Source organism: Esox lucius, chromosome 11, assembly GCF_011004845.1.
Source record: "Esox lucius isolate fEsoLuc1 chromosome 11, fEsoLuc1.pri, whole genome shotgun sequence".
Taxonomy (NCBI): Eukaryota; Metazoa; Chordata; class Actinopteri; order Esociformes; family Esocidae; genus Esox; species Esox lucius.
In genome coordinates, this window is record NC_047579.1 from 27,332,804 (window position 1) to 27,358,189 (window position 25,386).

General features: G+C 43.9%; 1 protein-coding gene across 4 annotated transcripts in view; it reads right to left on the reverse strand.

The window, feature by feature from the left end:
- Window positions 1-228: 228 nt before the first annotated feature.
- The window catches only part of ppfia3 (PTPRF interacting protein alpha 3), a 37,548-nt gene continuing 12,390 nt past the window's right edge, over window positions 229-25,386 (reverse strand). Inside the window, exons 9-32 of one of the 4 annotated variants that reach the window (XM_029123378.2) lie at window positions 22,143-22,195; window positions 21,336-21,429; window positions 21,085-21,219; window positions 20,042-20,125; window positions 17,825-17,956; window positions 17,551-17,613; window positions 17,313-17,395; window positions 16,855-17,020; window positions 15,007-15,203; window positions 14,349-14,589; window positions 14,073-14,206; window positions 13,744-13,895; window positions 13,545-13,641; window positions 12,268-12,349; window positions 11,226-11,426; window positions 9,023-9,085; window positions 7,340-7,366; window positions 6,222-6,397; window positions 5,664-5,761; window positions 4,864-5,039; window positions 3,523-3,591; window positions 3,218-3,380; window positions 1,909-1,972; window positions 229-1,586 (exon numbers count right to left, since the gene is read on the reverse strand). In XM_029123378.2, the coding sequence (XP_028979211.1) occupies window positions 1,920-1,972; window positions 3,218-3,380; window positions 3,523-3,591; window positions 4,864-5,039; window positions 5,664-5,761; window positions 6,222-6,397; window positions 7,340-7,366; window positions 9,023-9,085; window positions 11,226-11,426; window positions 12,268-12,349; window positions 13,545-13,641; window positions 13,744-13,895; window positions 14,073-14,206; window positions 14,349-14,589; window positions 15,007-15,203; window positions 16,855-17,020; window positions 17,313-17,395; window positions 17,551-17,613; window positions 17,825-17,956; window positions 20,042-20,125; window positions 21,085-21,219; window positions 21,336-21,429; window positions 22,143-22,195 (2,739 nt within the window). In that variant the 3' untranslated portion in view covers window positions 229-1,586; window positions 1,909-1,919. Of the gene's footprint in view, window positions 1,587-1,905; window positions 1,973-3,217; window positions 3,381-3,522; window positions 3,592-4,863; window positions 5,040-5,663; window positions 5,762-6,221; window positions 6,398-6,502; window positions 6,927-6,966; window positions 7,367-9,022; window positions 9,086-11,225; window positions 11,427-12,267; window positions 12,350-13,544; window positions 13,642-13,743; window positions 13,896-14,072; window positions 14,207-14,348; window positions 14,590-15,006; window positions 15,204-16,854; window positions 17,021-17,312; window positions 17,396-17,550; window positions 17,614-17,824; window positions 17,957-20,041; window positions 20,126-21,084; window positions 21,220-21,335; window positions 21,430-22,142; window positions 22,196-25,386 lie in introns of those variants that run through there. The other 3 variants (XM_034295231.1, XM_029123382.2, XM_029123381.2) reach the window with 3 other exon arrangements.

Consider the following 25,386-nt stretch of genomic DNA (forward strand, 5'->3'; position numbering starts at 1 on the left):
TCCTATTCCATAAGTAAAATAACTATTATAACTTATATGATTGTGCTTTCTGTGTAATCCGCTTATCTGGCAAGTGTTAATGGAGTGATCTTTCAGTGCACTGACTTCAATGCATCCTGTAGGATATAGATACTGATAAATGCGCAGACTAAGGCCTCTCACGTACTCTTCACTGTGTCTACACATTCTACATTCTCTGCCTCCAGAGACTGACACTGATGAATGAGGTGTTTTAACACAGGACACCACTTTATTTTGGATTTCATCATCACTGTTATTGTTTATTTTGCAGATTTTTTTTATTTTTTATTTCCAATTTGTATTACTGTCATCTTTGTCATTTTCTTCCTCAGTCATAACACAATTAGTTCTCAAAATGTACACATACAGTAGCATATCCTATTAATGTTTAACTTATGAACTAGATCAAATTAAATGAGTCAGAATTAAGTAACGAACATGTACATACAGTTATTCAATACGTAAATAACGAAAATAAATATAGTTATCATAAAAACGTAAAAAGTCAAAATGAAAATACACACAATTTTACAAATTGTTCCCGGGGCTTTCATCCTCGTAGGTTTTATTTATACAGATATATGTTTTTCTCTCCTTCAGCCCCACCATATTTGGCTCCACAGCCATCTTGTTTGACATGCATCATAACACAGAAGCTAAAGGTTTCTTCCTGGACCCGCTGCTCGTCTTCCGTACTTTCTTGATTGTTTACGGCTGGCCTGCGTTAAATGTTATCATCTCCATCCTCTTTTCATCCGCATCACATTTGACTGTCTTATCTCTCTTTCATCATCCCTCTATCGTTCCCTCTTGTTTTTTCAGGAGCGCTCCGATGAACACCCGAGCTGAAGATGAGACCCGAAAGGGGCCGGGCGCGTCTGCAGTGCCATTACCTTGGATGTAACCTAGCCTTAACCACACTCTAATTTAACCGGCTTTACTGGCTGACTACAAACTACTAAATAACATCAGTCATTTAACACAATGCCTCCGTGCGGCCCCACCATACCCCCGCTGCTCTAGCCGGCCCTTTGATCTCCATAATGGACGGCTCGGCTTTCAAGGTGCCAACAGATAAACCGTGAGGAGACGGGCGTCTGGCTGTCCCTCTGATGTGGCTGGGGCCAAGATGGAGGCCTGAATGGGGGGGGACATGGTTTTTACCGCACCACTTAACCAATTGGGGCACATATGGGAACCCTGACGGCACCAGAGAAGCTACCTGATAGAGATCCACAATGGCTGACACCGGACACCAGTCATCCCTCCTCACAGTCGCACACCGAGCCAGAACAAAGAGAGAGAGTGAGAGAGAACTTCAGCCTCCTACCCCATGTACCTATATAGCTCGTCAATATTTCATCCACTCATTCATTCTCCGTTTGCTGTTTCTCCCTCTCCGACCCGACTTTCTTCCTTCCCGTACTTCTGTTATTGCAGAACAGTCAGACCAGTAGGTTTTATAGTAAGTAAATGTATATATTCATTGCTTTTTGTCACCGATTTTTCCCTCCCGTGAAGGAATGAGGAGGGCAACCCCGGTCCTGATCCGGTTAGCGTTCGCCCTGAGGGGAGACACACGGCGTTACTCTCAAACCAGTGCCTTCCTGACCTGGACTCAACCCTCCTTAAACCCCCCCCCCAACCCGCCAGGCAACCACATCCTTAAGACCTCACCCACAAAAAAGAAAACCAACAAAAAAAAAACACATCTCCACAACAAACGCGACAAACAATGTGGTTGAGAACAAGTCCAACCGCTTCAATATGAACATGTGCAAGCTATCTGACGTGCCTGAAGGTTTTGTTCTAAAAACAAACCATGGGACAAAACATTTACTAGCTAACTACCTAGATAGGTAATGAACGTGTTGCTTTTCTCACCACCTTTTATTCTTTCAGCAAGAGTATGTTCTAATTGAAGCTGCCTCCCCCCGAGGGCCCGAGTTCACTGTGGCAGAAGAAGAAAGACAGACCATTATCATAATAACTACTAAATAACCTTGACCTTTTCCATGATGTACAATTAAGTTGTGGGAGGAAGATCATGTGGAATGTAGGGTGCTCTGGATAAGAGAATCTGCGAAATGACTAAAATGCAAATATATATGTTGTGTCCTGTTGGAGCAAGCCACAGCAGGTTTTGTGTGTGACTATCCAGGAAGGATGGCATCAGCAGGGGAACCTACTGCCAGGTGACGCTAGTCTTAAACATGTTTCTCTTATGTAACACGGCAACCGCCTTTAGACAATTTTTTTTCTCTCAATTCATTCATTCATAAATCAGACTGTAAGTGCCAGGTAAAATGTTTCTGTAATGTATCTTCATACTGTTTAACCCCCGCTAATGATAAGCCTTTTATTATGTATAATGGGTATTGCTATGGATACTTGGTCCTGGACTCAAAGTAAATATTTATCAGGGTAGATACTAGACCCAGTAGTAAGTAAATAGGTATCATTATAGATACTACCCCTGGAATCAAAGTAAATATCATTATAGATACTATCCCTGGAATCAAAGTAAATATCATTATAGATACAACCCCTGGAATCAAAGTAAATATTATAGATACTACCCCTGGAATCAAAGTAAATATTATAGATACTACCCCTGGAATCAAAGTAAATATTATAGATACTACCCCTGGAATCAAAGTAAATATTATAGATACTACCCCTGGAATCAAAGTAAATATCATTATAGATACTACCCCTGAAATCTAAGTAAATATCATTATAGATACAACCCCTGAAATCAAAGTAAATATCATTATAGATACTATCCCTGGAATCAAAGTAAATATCATTATAGATACTACCCCTGAAATCAAAGTAAAGATCATTATAGATACTATCCCTGGAATCAAAGTAAATATCATTAAAGATACTACCCCTGAAATCAAAGTAAATATTTATCATTATAGATACAAGCCCTTCACTCATAGTAAAGGATTATTGTTATAGTTGTTCCTGAACCCCCAAAAATGTAATGTAATTATGAATACTAGCCCTGGACTCAAAGCCAATATGTGAGATGTATATTAAGTATTCACAGGACACACACAGTCCACAGTGCCATTTCCTAAATGATTATGAGACCTGCCCTGGAGATCCAACCAATGGCCTAACAAATGGGAATCTGAGAGTGTGGCCAAAGGGGGGAGGGAGAGGTCACGGGGGTCGTCCTACTTACCGTCACTCTGAACCTTTCTCAGGGTCACGGAGGGCGTGGAAATGGCGGAGGCACGGAAGTTGGCAGGCAGGGTCTCAGATGAGTCCGATGTCACCCCCCTCAGGTCCTTCTCCCTGAACATCTTCCTCCAGGATGGGGAGCGTGTGAAGGTCTTATTCCCATCCTAATGATGTGGGGCGAAGGGAAGGGAGAGACTAAACAGTTATGCCTGTCAAAAATATCAAACTATCAAAATAAAAAATACGACAGGTATGAGGTCATTTTTATTCTTGACCTATTTTCTTCCAAGCCCATTGAACACTTACCTCATCAGGCCTTCTCTCCGTTCCCATAGAGATCAAGGAGTTGTATTCCTTTTCTAGAAGTTGTCTTGCCTAGATAAAGGATATTTCAGGTAATCAGCCTAGTCACTCTATTTGATATATTGTACTGTCAATTTTACTAGCATGCCAGGGATACTATTGTCGACCAACAGCCTGTTAGCCTACAAGTTTAGGTTCTTGGGAGGGCAAGCCCAGTTGGCAGAACCTAGGATAGGAGATTTGCTTATCTAAGCAAAAGTAAGCGACATCCTATTGGGCAACATTGTTGTGTTGTAGCATGTTTTAGTTAGGAACAGCTACTCTTTGAAGTGGGTGAACAGTAACTCAATTAGCAGTACAATCCATTACAGTGACATTCTTACAAACTTTGGCATGCTTAAAGACAAAAGAAAACAGAGTGAATTCTCTTTGTAAAATATTCTACTTTAAGGAATAGAAAACGGTATTGAAATAAGATGTTGTCCAGAATGCGGGCCCTGTTTCGTCTCACTCCACAGACATCCTCTCCCTGGCCACTGGGCATTCTCTCCCTGTGGGGAGTTGATACTACCATCTGATGCTTCAAATTCACTGGATAATTCCTCCTGATTACTTGGTTGGAGTTATGATCAGCTTAATCGATGAGTCGGCTGGAGTCGTGATCACATGACTGATGACTCAGCTGTAGTCGTGATCACATGACTGATGACTTGGCTGGAGTCGTGATCACATGATTGATGACTCGGCTGGAGTCGTGATCACATGACTGATGACTCGGCTGGAGTTGTGATCACATTACTGACGACTCCGCTAGGTCAAATCCGGAAGCCAAATCTTGGTTAGACCTGGTGTGTAAACTGACAAAAGGCTTTTTTCCTATGCCGTAATGGGATATATTGTATATATTGATGCTTCTTGACTGGCAATTCCAGACCTGTGTGTTCTGACAGATGTTATGACTTTCTTTGTCAAACTCCACATAAACCATAAAGACACCACTTATCCAAACATTTTTACAAAATGTTTCAACTGTTTTTGATCCATAAACTTTACTTACGAATTCCAAAATGTAGATGACTGCAATGATGTTCCAGTGGGGTTTTTGGTGAGACTGAATGAGTGAGGGCTTATCCTGACTATTTTGATTCATGCACCAACTGAATAGTGAAGTCATAAAGGTAATGAAACTAAATAACGTGCTAAAACGGTCAGAGAAGTACATTTGTGTTCTGATTGGTAAGATGGGTGTATCAGTGTGTTCTGATTGGTTAGATGGTTGTACCTGTGTGTTCTGATTGGTAAGATGATGGTACCTGTGTGCTCTGATTGGTAAGATGGGTGTACCTGTGTGTTCTGATTGGGTATCTGCAGCAGCAGGGCCAAGTCAGTGTAGTCAAAAGTGTCGTCCAGGGCCAGGAGGGCCCCGTGAACCCCACTCTCCACCAGGTTGTCAGCGTACTCCTTCAGCCCCATGGTCTGCACCCAGCATAGCACACGCTCGTTGGACCAGACCATCACATCTACACAGAGAGGGGGAGAGGGGAGGGCATGGGTCAGGGAACAGCACTTCCCCAATCAGAGAACCCTACTGTGTGACTGCATTATCCAGGGGTGGACGACTTCAGCCACTTGATTCTACTAACCGAAATCGTAATAAATGCTTATAGATGGGCAGAAGGATGGACTGTATATTTTGGTTTTTCTACAACACAAATTCTCCCCAACTTCATGATATCTAATTTCTGATGTGATGAGTCGATATCGAAAGTTGATGTCAAGATGTGTTCTCTGATGCCTTTCTGTCTCCTATCACACTGCTCCTCTTAACAATGACGTCTATACCGTAATCCTTCTGTGTCAGAAGAAAAACACTGTTTGGTCTTCTCCCTGATTGAGCTCATCGGTCCCCAGGTTGCCGCAAGGAGTTGCTAGGGCACATCCATATTCAGTTTCTAACCCCCCAAACCCAAACAGTGCTGACCAATTCCACCACCATGGCCAATTGTATACTTTACATTTTCTTTACTGTAATGTGTGTTGAGACTTGGCAAAATGTATTTTGAATAACTGCTTATTAGTGTTGATTTCTTGAGTGAATGATTAGTGAACTGGAGGAATTACTAGGTCAGAGAAGAGGAACTCACCTTTGTTTTGGTGCTGACTGTCTTCTCTTCTCCTCTCCAACTCTTTACGGTCGTAGTTCAAGCGCTTCAGACACATTATACCATAATGCAAACTAACCCTGAGCCAGGACAAAAGATGTCAAAAGGTCAGGGGTCAGTAGGTTAATAGTCAAAGTCAAGTGAAAGTTCAATACAAAAGTATCTCTGAAAAAACTTGAAGAAAACTGCTGAGTGAGTCTGTCACAACAGCAGAAGATCTCTCAACATACCCTTTATGTAATTTTCCCATGTCAAATACAAACACACAAGAGAGCGAAAGAAAGAAGAAATGATGGCCAAAAAAAAGAGGCAGTGAGTGAATCGTAGAAGTGGGAGACAGCTACAGAATAAGACTTCATTGTTCATTTGCAGAAACGGGAATTGGTCTATTTGCTTTGTGCAACCCCCTCAAAAAAGAAAAACCTAACCAGATGCCGATAGTAAGAACCGAAAAGACAAAGAGAGGCAGACATACGGACCGAGGAGACAGACAGATTTAAAGAGAGACCAGGAGCAGAAAATGGAGGGAGTCATACATACCTATGGAAGCTGTCCACCATTTTCAGCTGTCCTCTCAGCTCCTTCTTGGTGAGGTGGTCCAGCATGCGAGCATCTACCAGGGACTCCATGAAGTAGGAGCGGTACTGGGGCAGACCCAGGCTGGGCAGCCAGTCATTACCCACCCACTCATGGTTCATGTCCCCATAGGCCAGGATCTGACCGGCAGAAGAAATGTTTATTAGTGTGGTTCAAATCTAACTATTATTATAATCACAGCTAGATGTTTGTGTCCTTCCTGTTTTTTATCCAGTTTTTCTTACGCTGACATTTTTAAATGTCCAAATTCACAATTAGGGGTGTCTGAGACGATCGGGATAGTGCTGAGACGATCAGGACAGTGCTGAGACGATAGGGACAGTCCTGAGACCATCGGTACAGACCTGAGACCATCGGGACAGTCCTGAGACAATAAATAGGGACAGTCCTGAGGCCATCGGGACAGTCCTGAGACAATAAATAGGGACAGTCCTGAGACCATCGGTACAGACCTGAGACCATCGGGACAGTCCTGAGACAATAAATAGGGACAGTCCTGAGGCCATCGGGACAGTCCTGAGACAATAAATAGGGACAGTCCTGAGACCATCGGTACAGACCTGAGACCATCGGGACAGTCCTGAGACAATAAATAGGGACAGTCCTGAGGCCATCGGGACAGTCCTGAGACAATAAATAGGGACAGTCCTGAGACCATCGGGACAGACCTGAGACCATCGAGACAGACCTGAGGCCATCGGGACAGTCCTGAGACAATAAATAGGGACAGTCCTGAGGCCATCGGGACAGTCCTGAGACAATAAATAGGGACAGTCCTGAGGCCATCGGGACAGTCCAAAGACCATCGGGACAGACCTGAGGCCATCGGGACAGTCCAAAGACCATCGGGACAGACCTGAGGCCATCGGGACAATCCTGAGATGTCCTCCCCTGACCAGGGGGCCCTGCCAAATGCCGAGACCATCGTTTGAACTTCTGATCGAAATATCACAGCAAGGATGTAACTTCTGTAGTTGTTTTCTGCATTGATCATTGGTTTTCAATGGCAAAACCCATAGAGTGAGTGTATGTGCGCGTGTTATGTACATTCCATTCCTTACCTGATCCCAGCTAATCTCTTTCAGCTCCTTAGAGGAAGCAGACACAAAGTAGAAAAACAAGGGGGTGTGAACCAGGGCCAAGCAGGATAGCAGGAGCAGGAAGGACATGTATGGAGGAGAAGCAGAAGGAGGACAAAGAGTGAAGAGGATAAACAGGAAGGAGGAACACTGTGTTAGTGAATGGGTCATTAGTGTGAAGCAGTTTACACTGGATCAGACACAAACACCAGAAGAGAGAGAAGATGCTTAACACTAGTAGTTCAACAAACAGAGAGAGAGAAAAGATGCTTAACACTAGTAGTCCAACAAACAGAGAGAGACAGAGAGACAGAGAGACAGAGAGAAAGAGACAGATGCATCAACATAATGTACAAAAATAAGGCCCTCCAAAATGTAACCATTATATCTGCTGAACACCATATGCCAGCATCAAGAAGAAACCTTTACATACTGTACACACACAGAGACATTATGCCCACTATCCATACCTTTACATGTATACTAACACACTGATATTAGGCCCACTATCCATACCTTTACATGTATACTAACACACTGATATTAGGCCCACTATCCATACCTTTACATGTATACTAACACACCGATATTAGGCCCACTATCCATACCTTTACATGTATATTAACACACTGATATTAGGCCCACTATCCATACCTTTACATGTATATTAACACACTGATATTATGCCCACTGTCCATACCTTTACATGTATACTAACACACCGATATTAGGCCCACTATCCATACCTTTACATGTATACTAACACACCGATATTAGGCCCACTATCCATACCTTTACATGTATACTAACACACCGATATTAGGCCCACTATCCATACCTTTACATGTATACTAACACACCGATATTAGGCCCACTATCCATACCTTTACATGTATACTAACACACCGATATTAGGCCCACTATCCATACCTTTACATGTATACTAACACACTGACATTAGGCCCACTACCCATACCTTTACATGCACAATAACACACTAACATTAGGCCCACTATCCATACCTTTACATGCACAATAACACACTGACATTAGGCGCATTATCCACCCCTGTACATGCATACAAACACACTGACATTAGGCCCATTATCTGTTCATTTACATACACAGTAACACACTGACATTAGGCGCATTATCTGTACCTTTACATGCACAGTAACACACTGACATTATGCGCATTATCTGTACCTTTACATGCTCTAAGTATTGGGACAGTGAAAGATTTTCTCTATACTCTAAAAATAAAACAATTACTATGAGGTTAAAGTGTAGATTCTCAGGTTTAATCTTAATGGTATTTGTGTATTTGGTTTCTTAGTGGCATTTGGTTTCTTTCTACTTCCTTGGCCTACCAAGCCATTTGTGACTGATGTGAAATAGACGGACTAGCATAAACACTTTTGTCATTTTTTCACTGCCCCAATAATGACACATTTAAAGCTGATAGTGCACTAGGCAGAGTATATCATTATAAATGTTAACACCTCACTTTACTTATAGCAAGCTGAGTATAATCATAATTGAAATGTAAGCATGCATCGAATAAAACAGCTATAGTTCCATTGTGCATGTAAGCACTCTCCACTACATCAACATCAGTGTTATGTGTCCAGATGAGATATTATAGTAAAATCACAAAGAACACACCGGTTTGGTGGCTGCGTTCAACGACTCCATCTCAGCATGGGTCATCCACACATTACTGGTTGACTGTGGACAACCACAAAGAAGGAAACATGGTGTTCAGAAGAACAAAGAATCATGCTTAAGAACACAGAGTTATGTCTCAATATGAAGTAATTCTAGATACTATTCAGACACTTTTAACTTTCTCCACATTCTGTTGTGTTATGGATTTAATTTATAATGCTTAAATTATAACGGATTAAAAAGTCGGCATCAATGTACAATAACAAATAATGACAAAACAAAAACATGTTTTTAGAAATGTGAGCCAAGACCCCTGGTCATGACAGTCAATATTGAGCACAGATGCATCCTATGTCTTTTGATTATTCTTGAGATTAACTTGATTGGAGTCCACATGTGGCAAATTAAATTGATTGGACATGATTTTGAAAGGCAAAAGCTTGTTTATATAAGGTCCCACACTTCAAAAACCTAGCCATGAAGTCTCTGGTGATCTCAGAACTGTGTCAAGGCCTAGATCTGAGGAAGGTTATAAAAAACTGTTGAGACAAAGAAAGTTCCCAGGAGGCTCCATCATTGTGAAATGGAAGACGTTTAGAACCATCAAGACTATTCCTAGAACTGGCCATTTGGCCAAACTACGTAACTAGGAAAAAAGGGCCTTTGGTCAGGGAGGTGACTCCATGGCAACTAACAGAACTATCAGATCAGTTTCTTTGCAGATGTGTGTCCTTCTGGAAGGAAAAACCTTCCAGAAAGACAACCATCTTTGCAGAAACTCCATCAATCAGGGCTTTTTGGCACAGTGGTTAGATGGAAGCAACTCTGAGTAAAAGGTGAAAACATGGCACTGCTCAATACTTGGCTAATACCAAGGCCTATAGTGAACAGAGTACCATCCCCACTGTGAAGCATGGTGGTGGCTCACTTATGTTTTGGGTGTGTGTGAGCTCTAAATGCATGGGGAATCTTGTGAAAATGTATGGCAAGATGAATGCAGCATGTCATCAGAAAGTACTGGCAGACAATTTGCATTTTTCCGCACAAAAGCTGTGCATGGGACGCTCTTGGACTTTCCAGCACAACAATGACACAAAGCATAAGGCCAAGTTGACCCTCCAGTGGTTACACCAGAAAAAGGTGAAGGTTCAGGAGTGGCCATCACAGTCTCCTGACCTTAATATCATCAAGCCACTCTGGGGAGATCTCAAATGTGTGGTTTCTTTGTTCCCATTTATTGTCAATTAATTGGCACAAATTTAAAAAAATTGTTTTCACCTTTTCAGTTTGGTGTATTACTGTATGTAGATAGATAGAGAAAAAAAAGTCTATAACACAACAAAATGTGGATAAAGTGAATGGGCTGAATACTGATTGTCTTGTGAGTGTGTTAGATACATTTTGTGGGTTAGTGACATTGGCCCTCATTTATCATTCTTGCGTAGAAACGGGCGTATATGTTGGCGTAAGATTTTGCTTACACCGCCTGATTTTGTTTACACCGCCTGATTTATGAAGCTGTGCCTACCTTTAAAATCCAGGTGTACGCAATACCTGCCCTTGATAAATGCCGCGGCTGAAAACGATCGTCATTAGAATAACACGCCCCTATATATTCAAGTCTCCGCTTCCCCCACGCCCTCATTTTACGCCATGGACACACGGAAGACGGCAAAAAAGAGAAACTTCTCTGACGTGGAGATTGAGACGATCACCAGGGAGGTAGAAAGAAATAAAATTGTTTTATTTGGCAGTTTAAAAAGCGGAATAAAAGATGATGATGTGATGTGGAGTACCATTCATTCACATTAATAATTGCATGACAATTTGTAATACTCGTCTTATTATTTTATGATATTTATTATTAATGACGTTTATTGTTATTTAGAAGAAGGATGTCGTTATTATTATTATTTCTATTATTATTATTATTTAAAAGAAGAATGTCATTTTTATTATTTTGTGAGTCTGAATTATATTGAGAGTGCCGTACGCCAACGTCCATATTGATAAATCTCAAAGTCACCGTGGTTTTGGGTGTACGCAGGAAATTGGGTGTACGCACTTTTGATAAATGAGGGCCATTGTGCGGGTTAGCGTGTTTGTGTGTTAGAGCGTCCTGGGAGTGCGTCTGTGAGAGCATTTTTGCTTCAGTGTGTCAGAGACAGTGTGTGAGTGTGAGTGTGTGCTAGCTACTAACGGAGCGCGTGCTAGCCGGTGCTGAGGGGCTGGTGAGGGAAACCATCTCCTGGATGGCCAGTCTCAGTTTGAGCCGGTGCAGGGGGTTGCTGATACCAATCTCCCTCTGGATCTCTGTGTCCGACAGGTTGGCCATGATGGCACCACTCTTCACGTTGGCACGACAGGCTGCCACGTACCACGCCGGCATGCCCACCCACAGCTAGAACAGAGGAGGGCAGAAGGAAATGTCCTGATTGCTGAGGGAACACTACATTTGAGTTAGGACATAGGTCTTCAACCCTCTCCTGGAGACACCAGTTTAGTTTTAGCCTTGAACTAACTCACCTGATTCAACAGGTAAGGGGCTTCTTAATTAGTTAATAAGTTGATTCAGGTGTGCTAGGTCTGGGATACACCTAATAGATGGAATGGGTGGGGTTTCCCCAGGAGAGGGTTGAAGACCTATGAGTTAGAATCATTCTGGCTGGAATGTTCTGATGGTGAAGGTGTATCTGGATGAAAATGTTCCATCAGGGTGTATATGGGTGAAAATGTTCCATCAGGGTGTATATGGGTGAAAATGTTCCATCAGGGTGTATATGGATGAAAATGTTCCATCAGGGTGTATATGGATGAAAATGTTCCATTCAGGGTGTATATGGATGAAAATGTTCCATCAGGGTGTACATGGATGAACATGTTCCATCAGGGTGTATATGGATGAACATTTTCCATCAGGGTGTATATGGATGAAAATGTTCCGTCAGGGTGTATATGGATGAAAATGTTGCATCAGGGTGTATATGGATGAAAATGTTCCATCAGGGTGTATATGGATGAAAATGTTCCGTCAGGGTGTATATGGATGAAAATGTTCCGTCAGGGTGTATATGGATGAAAATGTTCCGTCAGGGTGTTTATGGATGAAAATGTTCCATCAAGGTGTATTTGGAAGAACATTTTGTGTCAAGGTATATATGAATGAACAGGTTTCCTCTCTATCTGTCCAACTTGGATGAGTACATGGATGAGTAACATGGGTGAGTAATATGGATGAGTACCTCAAGCCAGGACACCACAGTGGGTCCATCCCAGGATGCAAAGGGAAGACCTTGACGACACGCCTCCTCCAGCAGCTCATGTCTGGGAGAGGGAGGGACAGAGGTGAGAGAATGGAAAGATGGGCAGGGAGAGAGTGAGAGTTTGAGTTTTAAAATAAGTTTATTGGTTCCATGAACCCAAAATACTACACACACTAAAATAAGAAAAAAAAAACATTTTCTAATTCAACACCAAATCATCCTCCTTAGTAACTGGGCACAACAGTCCCTGAATGCCCTGTGTACTTACGAACTGACCAACAGTTTGTACCAGGTTATAGTAACCAAACTCAACCCTCAATCTCACTGCCAGCATCCCCTCAAGCATGCCCACCACATCCACAGATCCACAGAGAGGGAGGGATGGGGAGAGAAATGGAGAGAGAGAGGGAGAGAGAGAGGGAGAGAAAGGGAGAGAGAGTAAGGGAAAAAACAGGAGAGAGAGCGAGAGAGGGAGAGAAAGAGATAGAGAGCAGGAGAGAAAGACAGACAGAGAGCGAGAAATGACAATTTAGTTTGTATTCACTGAAAGTAAAACACCAGGTAAAAAACCTAGGAGTGACTTTAGAACCCCATGTTAGCAATGTAACCAAAACTGCATTTTCATCTCACTTACGTTGCTTAGGTGCGTCTTTTTCTCCCTCAAGATGATATGGTGAGGCTCATCCATGCTTTTATTATGAGCAGGCTTGACTGATGTAATACTCTCCTATATACTAACCAAGACCAGGCAGAGAGCTAACATTATGCCTGTTTTAAAATCTCTTCACTGGTGTGCTGGGAGTTTTAGAATTTTAAGATTCTCCTTTTAGTTAATAAGTCAGATTATGATTATTCACCCCTATACATGTGAGATGCTTTTAGATTATGTACCCAGAATGTCCCAAAGATCTTCTGTCACTGGTCTTTTAACTGTCCCAAAGCCAAGGACAAAAGATATGGAGAGGCAGGGTTTAGCTTTTCCTCACATTGGTAGACGTTGGCCCGAAACTGTGTACCTTTTTAAAAAGGATCTTTAAACACAACATTTTTATATAGCTTTTCCTTCTGTTCTTTTAGTATTTTGTGAGATTAATTCTTCTTTTGTTTTAAACCTCCAATATCATATGTTTTTAATTTGTACCGCTTTTATTTTTATTCATTCATAATTTCTTTTGTTATGTGAAGTACTTTGTGTTCCATCTATGTATGAAATATGCTACAAATAAAACTTGATTAATGGATTCTCCGAGACTCACTTCTTTTTGCTGCGACGGTTGTCTACAGTTCCTGTCATGCCTCCCTTGGTCAGTCCCATAGGATCTCCAGTGGCCAGATCCTCAGAGGGCGTAGAGGCTGAGAGCCACAGGGGGTTAAAGGTTACAGAGACAAGGGAGTCAAACTGAGGACGGATATTTTATCTACTAATTCACAGAAATTAGTTAAATTCTCTCTCACCCAGAGAGGCAGACTCTCGCCCAGCTGGGCCCATCCTTCCTTTTTCCTTCTTCCCAAAAAGCCGGCCAATGGAAGACTTGATGCTTTTCTTTTTACTGGCTTTGTGGAGAGAGTCCTGGCTGCTGTTGGAGCTGCTGCCGTCTGCCGACAGACTAAAAGATCAAGGACGGAAGGAATATGAGAAACAGGAACAGAAGTTCAGTTTATGCTAGAAATTCCTGTCTAGCTCAACTATTTGTCTGTGTTCAATAAAAAGGTTTTGAAACCGAAATATGCAACACAAGCAACCATATGAGCCACATAGCTTCCTCTGAGGATCCCGGTCACACCTGCGGAACTCCCTGGGGTCGTCCATCATGGCCCCTGGGTGGGTGAGTGTCATCCGGTCCAGCCGCAGAGCTCGAGGAGTGGGCGGAGGGGTGGAGTCGAGAAGCGCAAGGGACCTATCGTCCTCTTTGTTGTTCTGAAGAGGAGGGTTGAGAGAGGTTCAGCGGCCTTCCACACGGTGCATTGCCACACGCGTGTAAACACACTGACTCTCACGCATTTGCATTATACCCATCCACAGACAGACAGACAGACAGACAGACAGAGCAGCAGAGTACCTGTCTATCTGTCTCGCGGTGGGGGGAGTGAGGCAGGCGGGGGGTGGAGTGTCCAGAGCTGGGGGGAGAGGGGGATGCCAGTGTGGAGGAGGTGAGGGACGGAGGGATGAAGCCGCGTCCCAGACTGTCTCTCCCCAGGGAGGAGGGGGGGATGGGGGAGCCGTCCAGAGCCACGCTGCTGACCCTGGTTTCGATCTCCTCAGCTCGCAACTCTGTGCTCTCCTTCTCTTCCTGGATCAGCCTGACAGGGAAGTGGCAGGAGATGGTGAAACGGGGGGGGGGGGGGGGGGGGGGGGTCGGTGATGAAGGAAAGGGGACCGAGAGAGGAGAAGTGTCAGGGGTGGAAGAGATAAGAACAGAGGAGTCATGCATCTAATGAATACACTACAAAATAATGGAGGATTTATTTTAATGGAAGCCCTCTCCCCTCATCTCCAGTCCCTCACACCTCACCTCACCCCCCCCCTCCCTCTCCCCTCATCCCCCTTCGCTCTCACCTCCCTCACACCTCACCACCCCTCCCTCTAACCTCCCTCACACCCCACCAACCTCCCTCTCACCTCTCCTCCCTCTCCTCTCACCACCCCTCCCTCTCCTCTCACCTCCCCTCCCTCTCCTCTCACCTCTCCTCCCTCTCCTCTCTCCAGTCCTCTCTTACTTGATCTCCTTGTTGATGGCCTCTAACTGCTCCTGAAGCATGATGGCTAGTGTCTGAACGTCAGTCTGTCCACTCGGAGACAGCAGCTCTGAGCCAAACAGTGTCTCTCTGTCATCCTCGTCGTCAGAGCAACCGTGGTCCACGCCCCCCTCGAACCCTGCCCGCAGCAATGTTGATCCACCGTCCCAGTCCCCGTACTGCATCAGTACACACACAGACACACACACACACATAAAGGAAAGGATCTGTTAGCTGGGATGTGATGTTCGCAACATAAAAACGATGGGTTTAATTCCAGCAGGACAATAGTAATTATATTAACAATGCTAATAACAACACATGGAACTTATATAAAGCCTTTTGGTCACGTCTTGGATCAACCACGGCCATGGTCGAAGCACTGGAGGTTGGACTGGAATGGTAAACAAGTCTGCTGTGAAGGTAACGAGGAAGGGAGAGTGGAGGGTGCAGAATACAGCGACATGGAAGTGAGGACCTGACTACAGCAGGATTACGTACAGACAGTCTATCAGGATGAAGTTGTTGAAGGAGAGGGTGGAGGTCAGAATGTGATGGTTGAAGGAGAGGATGGAGTCCAGGATATGATAGCTGAAGTAGTGGATGGAGTCCAGGATGTGATAGCTGAAGTAGTGGATGGAGTCCAGGATGTGATGGTAAAAGTAGAAGATGTAGTCCAGGATGTGATGGTAAAAGTAGAAGATGGAGTCCAGGATGTGATGGTAAAAGTAGAAGATGGAGTCCAGGGTGTGATGGTAAAAGTAGAAGATGGAGTCCAGGGTGTGATGGTAAAAGTAGAAGATGGAGTCCAGGATGTGATGGTAAAAGTAGTGGATGGAGTCCAGGATGTGATGGTAAAAGTAGAAGATGGAGTCCAGGGTGTGATGGTAAAAGTAGAAGATGGAGTCCAGGGTGTGATGGTAAAAGTAGAAGATGGAGTCCAGGATGTGGTGGTAAAAGTAGAAGATGGAGTCCAGGATGTGATGGTAAAAGTAGAAGATGGAGTCCAGGGTGTGATGGTAAAAGTAGAAGATGGAGTCCAGGGTGTGATGGTAAAAGTAGAAGATGGAGTCCAGGATGTGATGGTAAAAGTAGAAGATGGAGTCCAGGGTGTGATGGTAAAAGTAGAAGATGGAGTCCAGGGTGTGATGGTTGAAGGAGAGGGATGAGTCCAGAATGTGTTGGTAAAAGTAGATGATGTGAAGAGAAAATTTTGAATGAGGTTGACCCTTTCACTGAGTTTGGTTTAGGTTCCTATGAGGGGTTTGGTTATGTCGCAGTCGAATATGAAGACAATTTCTTATCCATGTTTTGACTTCAGATAAACAAGAATAATGTGGGTCAACAGTGTGTATCTGGGTGTCGTCAGCAGAGAAGTCCAGGTTGAAGTGACGAAGGATCAAACCAATGGGGACCAATGTGCAGGATCACAGGCCTCAAGCCCAGTTGGGTTCTTCCTTTCAACTGGTGTCCAATTAAGAGCCAGACAATCAGGTGAGGGGAGCGCCAAACTAATAGGTGACCTTGATTAAGCAATCAACTACAAGTTAGGAGCGATAATCTGCAGACAATGGTCTCAAACTGGACACACTGAACGTAAACAGGGTCTAGTGGGAGGTACCAGTCCTTTCAAGGGCTCTGGAGAGCTTTACGAGATGGGTTGATAGTTCCATGAGCCAAGCAGGTTTTGGTGTGAACAGAGGTCTGTTAAGATGTTTGAGGGAGATAGTTGTATGTGTGGTTGTGGTTATAGGCACGTAAATTCTAGGTCAGTTTGACAGTTCTATTATCAGTGCTCAGGTGGGTCGAGGTGACCATGTGAACTCTGACCTTGCTGGGGTCCTCCCGGGCTGTGCTCCAGCGTCCGCGGTGAGTCCGCCTGACTACAGCGACGGTGTTGGCATTACCATAGTGATCCAGGTGAGCAGTGGAACCGGTGGGCAGGGAACTGCCCCCATGGGAGTACCTCAGCTCCAGGGCACTGCCTGGGAGAGACCTGGGAGGGACAGAGGTGAACACACACACAGTGGGACAAAGAGAGAGACCATCGAATGAAAAAAAGCCTCCGTGATCCTCGTGAAATGGCCAGACTCGGGGAGAGTGGCGACTGGAATTGTTTACCATAACGCCATACTTCAGACCACTTACTCCACTTAACATTGACTGCAACACTGCCGTTTATGGGCAGAAGCTGTGGATGTGGTAAACATTTGAAGGAGACAAAGCTCCAGGTGCAGGAGACAAGTCACTCTGGGTCTCAGTAAAGAGGTGTGTTGAGGGAGACGGACCTGGAATAACAGGAGACTCCTGGCCTCAGTCTAAGCTGGTCCAGCTCCAGCTGAATCCTCTCCAGCTCGGCAATCAGTTGGTCCTTCAAAACAGGGACGGAAACGCAGAATATGTATACATATATACATATATATATATATATATATATATATATATATATATATATATGCAAATAAAGAATGAGTAAAGAAAGTTGGTAAAAAAAAACTACATTCAAAAAGATATGAGTGACGATACCTTGTTCGCCAGAAGGTCATCCTGGATCTTCTTCATGTTAGAAAGTTCCTCAGACAGAGCATTCTGGAAGGATCACACCATAAGACCTGATTAGCAATAGGTGTCGCAACATTGTAATAACCTTTCAGCAACGCCACGAGGTCTGAGCTATATTTCAAGGTACATTTCGGGACGTGGAAGTGACAGAAGCATTGAATAAGAACTGAATGGATAGGACCGGCGCTGAATGGATTTAGTTGTGAAGCGGTGTGCGAGGGTTTCAGTGGACCAGTACCTTTTCCTCCAGGGCCGCCATCCTCTCTTTGAGGTGGAGCTGAAGCCTCTCGTTGGACTCAGACAGCAGCTTGTCCACTGTGTCAGACAGACGCTTGTTGTGTTCGTCATTCATCCTCTCCCTCTGCCTCGCCTGGAGGCAGAGAGATAGGTGGAGACAGAGACAGCAATGCATTAAGACACAGCCAAATTATGACATAACTAAAACAGAACTACCTATTTGGCACACAGAAAAAAAAAAATCAACAACAGAGCAAACTGGAATGCTACGTTGCACCAACCTGACCTCTGACCTCTGTGACTGAGATGAAACTGAGAAAAAAACTTGACTATGTACAGACTTAGTGAGCACGTCCTCGCTATTGAGAGGCAGCCATAGGCAGACCAGGCTTCAAACAGAAGACTGTCTATGTACACACTGCCAGATTGATGAGGAAGAACCGGCGCTGCGCTCATTAATCTCCAGCCAAAATTCTGACCACATTCCAGACACATATTTCCTACAGATCGTACAGACCCACAAAGGATTAGAACAAATCAAAACATTGATTAAATCACATATCTGTCTGACAAATTGCACGCGCAAACACACTTATCTAATTATGGTTTTCCCGTATTTATTTTATCAATCTGCCCCAAAATCCCTTTGAGTGTGGACTTTGCAGTTAAGTAGGAAAAAATGCATGACACTCTGAGAAATGCATAACACTCTGAGAAATGCATGACACTATGAGAAATGCATGACACTCTGAGAAATGCATGACACTCGGCAATACTAACAAGACAACCTGGAAAAGGTTCAAGGGTCAACTTTCCATAGGCACTGTATACTAAACAAATTATATTATATACAGGCAAAAAACTAAACTTCTATATTATCATCAGTTCCTCTAAAAATCATTGGAAACAGAAACTTTCATAAGTATTATAAAATATATTATTTGAAACAGCAATATATATTTTGCCACATTTTTATCAACAGGCACCGCCCAGAAAGTGAATATCAGTAAGTCAACATAGACCAAAGAGAATAATTGAACCAAGATGCAATTGCCCTAGAGTAAACAAAGAATTACACCAAACTCTGCCTAAACTATCAACAATACAAAGCCCATATGGTCATGTGGTTTAGGGTCTACTTACCAACCAGGAATTTACAAAATGGCACAAATACCCAATTTAATTTTTGTATTCACTTTATTATTAAGAATATATTCGAAATGTTCCACTTGCTTTGGAAATGTAAACAAATGTTTCCCATGCCAATGAAGACCTTTCAACTGAAATTAAGAGAGAGACAGAGCTGAAAGACAGTGACCCAGAGACAGAGCTGAAAGACAGTGACCCAGAGACAGAGCTGAAAGACAGTGACCCAGAGACAGAGCTGAAAGACAGCGACCCACAGACAGAGCTGAAAGACAGTGACCCAGAGACAGAGCTGAAAGACAGCGACCCACAGACAGAGCTGAAAGACAGTGACCCAGAGACAGAGCTGAAAGACAGCAACCCACAGACAGAGCTGAAAGACAGTGACCCAGAGACAGAGCTGAAAGACAGCGACCCACAGACAGAGCTGAAAGACAGCGACCCACAGACAGAGCTGAAAGACAGTGACCCAGAGACAGAGCTGAAAGACAGTGACCCAGAGACAGAGCTGAAAGACAGCGACCCACAGACAGAGCTGAAAGACAGTGACCCAGAGACAGAGCTGAAAGACAGCGACCCACAGACAGAGCTGAAAGACAGTGACCCAGAGACAGAGCTGAAAGACAGCGACCCACAGACAGAGCTGAAAGACAGTGACCCAGAGACAGAGCTGAAAGACAGCGACCCAGAGACAGAGCTGAAAGACAGCGACACAGAGACAGAAAGACATACAGAGAGTTTCTTAACGCTGGTTATTGTTCATGTGGTTGACCTTGCGGCCACCTTGGATTAGGTCTCTCCAGTTGGGAAAGTCTCCATACGTCCCGTGTCCAACAACATGGACAGAGTCACATGGAGACAAGGAGGGAGAGAGGGAGTGGGGAAGAGGGTGGGCGGGGAGCATTCTGCTTGACTGAGACTGAGAGAGGAGATTGAGATCTGAATGCCAACTGACAAATAGAGGGTTTAGAAAATTAGCATGCCTTTGTGGAGTGTAAAGAGTGATAAAGCAATGGTATGAAAGGGGGAGGAAGGCAGAAACAGACAAAAAGGGAGAGGGAGCATGACTCACCCTCTGTAACTCCTGATTCTTCTCCTCTAGTTGCGCTTCCATCTGTCGCAATCGTTCCTCAAAGTTACCATGACGCTCCTCGGCCTGTGAATGGGAGAAGGGACAAAAGAAGCATCTTGTCAGAATGTCGACAGAACATGAAGGGATTATGAGAAACCTTGGTTTTAGTAAGAGTCAGCCTTTACATCACGTTGAAGCCCTGTCTGTAAAGACAACGGTAAATCAAAGTGTGATGTAGCTGCAGCACACGCATTCATTTCTAAGATGTCAGGATTCTGAACTGAGAGTCCCATTTCAGACATCTTGCCTCAACAGGTACTACATAATTGATGCCTGGGAATTTACACTGATGACTGAAATGTTTACATCTTTTCACCAGTCTTGGCAGTGTCTATGTGTTTGTTATGTTGTTACAGTTGGATAGCACAATTATAAAATTATACAATTACATAATTATAGTGATCATTCTGCAGCTCTTGACTTGTGCTGGACCTGAGGCTAAACTACAATCTTACTTATAGTAAATTGTCTGTTTACCCTTTTATGCCCAGTGTAGTTAAATTACATTTAAAGAGTATGTACATGATCAATACATAAAATGACCACCTTCATGAAGGCATCCAAACAAACACTTCTGGCACCATCCAGTGGCCAATCTTTGAAATTACACCCTTTGATATTGGCAACGAAATGCAACGAAATAAACGTCAGAGTTGTTGTTTCGGTCTTGAAATCTTTTATGGTTTTAGCCATACATGTTGCGGAATTATAAACATTAATCATAAACAGCACACCCGATTATTTCAGAGGAAAACTGTGTCTGGGTATCTAAGGGTAAAATAATATCATGATAAAACTGCCATGCAGTGGTCAGAGCAGTTGTAGATATTGTATTTTTTTTAAATTTAATATTGAATTGAGCTTGCTGGTAATTGGACACCTCCCACCACAAACACACCCACAAACACCACCCTACGCACAAACACACCCACAAACACCACCCTACACACAAACACACCCACACGTGTAGTGGAGGTGTTCACCTTGTTGAGGGCAGCCACCCTCTGGGCGAGCTGGGCCTCTATCTCCGGCAGTGTCTCAGCCCTCTGTAGGGTCTGCTGCAGCTTCCGTTTGGCGTCGTCTAGACGCTCCTGGAGCTGCCTGTTCTTCTCCTCACTCTGCAGAGGACATGGGGGAGGAGGGGGAAGTACACGTTACGGTCGCTAACAAGAGGACCATCGACCATGACCGCCGAAGGGGCACGGGAACATGTAGGAGAAAGCAGAGCTCCCACCTGTCTGTAGAGAGAGTCTTTACTGGCCAGCTCATTCTCCAGCTTGTCTTTAATGTCGTGGAGAGACGTCGCCTCTCTCTGGGCACTCAGGTACCTTAGGACACACAGCATGGAAACGCATCAACACCACATTTTGCTCATTCAACGGATAAACTGATCCAGTGCGACTTAAAATGAGTTCCTTCATCTAAGATGGGTGGGACGGCCACATCATTTATTCAATGACGTAGCTGTCAGCAAAGTCATTCTTGAGGTCAGTGCTGTGTAACCTAACACAACAGACACATTTATGACCCGGTCCTTGAAGCTGGGTTTGAGACGGACCTCTGTACTTTTAAGGAGTGGCAATTTAATTTAATTTATTTGTTTTTATTAAAAATGCATTTCCTTGCATTGAGGCTTTTTGAATATCAGAACATCCATGTGCCTTAATAACAAATGTCTGCCAATCTATAAATATACAAATGTTAAATTACAAGCCGGTTTAAATTACAAAATACACTGAATGTTTTGGAATCCTTGCTAGCCATGACTGGCTGAGATAAGGAAAGCCTTGGACATGCCAAAAGATGAGATCTGATGGGTCTGTCTTACTCTGCTGCGTTGGTCAACACTGTATAGACACGAAACTACCGGAGGTGTTTTTGAAAGATCTATGGAAACTGAAAAACTGGTTCTGATTCAACAATATGGCACTTAGTTGTGATTGTGCCATGCCAAGTAAATGACAAACATGATGAAGAAACCCTGGCCTGAATTTGATAAAAACATTGCTGTCTTCTAATGACAGCAGATCGGGGAATATACCTGCGTTCTAAAGTCGTTATTCTCTCCTCCATGTCCTCTCTCTGACACAGAGCCTGTTAGAGTAGAGAAGGGACAGAGAGACAGAGAGAGAACGTGAAAGAGAAGTTGGGTAGAATTAAAGAGACGTGGTGCTGGCTAAAACGCTATTGGCTAAATAACGACTGATTACACAGAGTTCACAGAGGAGCCATGTCTCTCTGCTATTGCACAAGGCCTGGAGGGGAGGAAGATTGGAGAAGATGGGGAGAATGAGAAGTGAAGGAACAGGAGGGTGTGGAAGAATTCAATCATGGTCCACCAATCAACTGCCACTACTTTGAGTGAGAGACAACACCAGCTTCTTTACAAAGCCATGTAAATGGTTTGGCAAGGTTTTCAAACAGCCACCATGCTAGCGCTTTATCAACAACAAAAAATGGTGATACAATAAACGAGAGGCATGAATACTCCTTACGGAGGAGAAAGTTGCATTCTTGGTTGGCTCTGTATTTCAGGACTTTTCAGGATGTTTTTTTTATTTCAATGACAATGGGTGCAGACATTTCTCCTCCAGGGTTTTGCAGACTATTTATTCCATCCTGCTTTTCAGGCTAATACGTGTTTCTGCACCTTGCAGTCTAGTCTCTGTAGCTCAGCTGGTGAAGTCTCCTGGGAGTACTTACATTGTATAAGACAAAATTATGTAATAACGGTCAATGGAAACCAAAATCACCAAACGATTGAGGACAGGATTCAAACTCCGAAAATCAAAGTAAACTATTGAAATCACAGGCTGATCCAACTTGCCTACATTTCCTCACAGCAACTCATAATGTGACTCTTGTAGTGGGTATGGCCCCCACGTGCCTGTATGCACTCCCGACAACGTCTGGGCATGCTCCTGATGAGAAGATGGATGGTGTCCTGGGGGATCTCCTCCCAGACCTGGATCAGGGTATCAGTGAGCTCCTGGACAGTCTGCTGTGTTACTTGGTGGCGTTGGATGCAGCGATACATAACGTCCAGAGGTTCTCAGTTGGATTCAGGTGTGGGGAACATGTCAATGGCATCAATGCCTTCTTCATCCAGGAACAGCCTACTCACTCTGGCCACATGAGGCCAGGAATTGTCCTAGACCAGGTGGAACCCAGGGCGTTCACCACATTATGGCATCTCCAGACTCTTTCACATCTGTCACGTGCTCATTGTGAACCTGCTCCCATCTGTGAATAAGACGGGGTGCCAATAGTGGACCTGCCAATTCTGGTGTTCTCTGGAGAATGCCAATCGAGCTGCTCAAGCTGTGAGAACAGGTCCCATTAGAGGACATCGGGCCCTCATGCCACCCTCATGGAGTCTATATCTGACCAAACGGTCAGAAACATGCACACCAGCAGCCCGCTGGAGGTTGATTTGCAGAGATCTGGAAGTGCTCCTCCTGTTCCTCCTCACACAAAGGAGCAGATACCGGTCCTACTGCTGGGTTGATGCCCTTCTACGGCCCTGTCCAGCTTTCCTCATGTAACGACCCGTCACCTGGTACCTCCTCCATGCTCTTGGGACTGTACTGGGAGACACAGCAAACCTTCTTGTGATGGCACATATGGATGTGCTATCCTGGAGGAGATGGACTACCTGTGCAAACTGAATGGGCTGCAGGTACCGCCTCATGCTACCAGTAGTGACAAGTACACTAACAAAACTCAAAACTAGAAAATAATCAGTCCAGAAAGATAAGGAGAGAGCAGTTCTCTTTGTCCACCACCTGCAAAACCATTCCCTTTTTGGGGGTTGTCTTGCTGTTGCCTCTCCAGTGAACCTGTTGTCACTTTCATTTGCATCAAAACAGGTGACATTGATTGACAATCGCTTATGCCTCCTAACTGGACAGATTGATATCCCTGAAGTTTAACTGACTTGCTGTTATACTGTGATGATTACGTGTTCCCTTAATATGTTTGAGCAGGGTACATCAAAATGGGGTGCAATTTGCAAAACGTGCCATCATTTCCTGATGGCTCATCCTATATGAATGAAAATACCCTCAAATTCAAGCTGACAGTCTCCAATTTCCCCCAGTCATTTTAAATCTAAAGTGAAACCAAGCCAAAAGGGGAGAAAGAAATGTTCTATGTACATGCCTCTGCTTTTTTCCATGCACCTGCATGTTTACTAGTATAATACTGTCACCATGGCGACATGGCATTTCTCTCACAGATAGCGTAGAGAGGCAGTAAAGAGAAATGTGTGAGAACCTTTTGGAATGACCTGCATACCTGCATGATTGGCACCAAAATGTGTACTTTTCAATGTCTTGAGTAAACACATTGGTTAAACATAAACAGCATAGGCTATAAAAAGTGTGAACAGTGAATTTTACTAACTGGTGAGACCTCCTTTCACAGCAATAACCTCAAGCAAAGTAGCTGTAGTTGCTGATCAAACATTTTGGACCACTGCTCCTTAAAGAACTGTTTCAGTTTCATTGATATTCTTGGGATGCCTTGCATGAACAGCTTACTTCAGGTCATGCCACAGCATTTCAATAGGGTTGAGGTCAGGACTCTGACTCGGCCGTTCCAAGATGCACATTTTATGCTGCAATTCTGTTACTTTTGTGTTTAGGGTCATTGTCATGCTACATGACCCAATGTGTTTGAAGCTTCAGATTACTGACCATTCCCATGATATACTCCGAGAGAATATCCTGATACAGGTGTTTGAATTCATTCTTCCCTCAGTGATTGCAAGCAGCCTAGGCCCTAAGCCAGCCTTCCCAAGCAATGATGCTCCCTCCATCATGCTTGCACTATAGTTTTGCAGTTAGTGTGCAGTGTTTTTCCTTCACCAAACAGAGCTTGGTGCCTTTCTGCCAAAAAGTGTAATTATTGTCCCTTATGTCCAAAGAGCATTGTCCCAGTAGAACTGTGGAACATCCAGGTGTTTTCTGCAAACATGACACAGGCTGCAATGTTTTTCGGAGAGCAATGTGGTATCCTCCCATGAATCTCTTCCTTATTAAGTGCATTTCCGATTGTGGACTCATGGACACTGATGTTTCTCCTTAACTGCCACCTGTGTGCAGTTAAGGAGTTTCACATGATTTCAGGGCAAATACACCTGTCTCTGGGAGGTCCCACATTTTGGTAAGTACAATTTATAACACAAACTACTTCATGAAGACGAAGGAACATTAAAAGCAAATCCAGAAAAAACTGCGTATCAGGGCGAGAAGGATAGTAGTCCAGACCACCAAGAGGCCTAC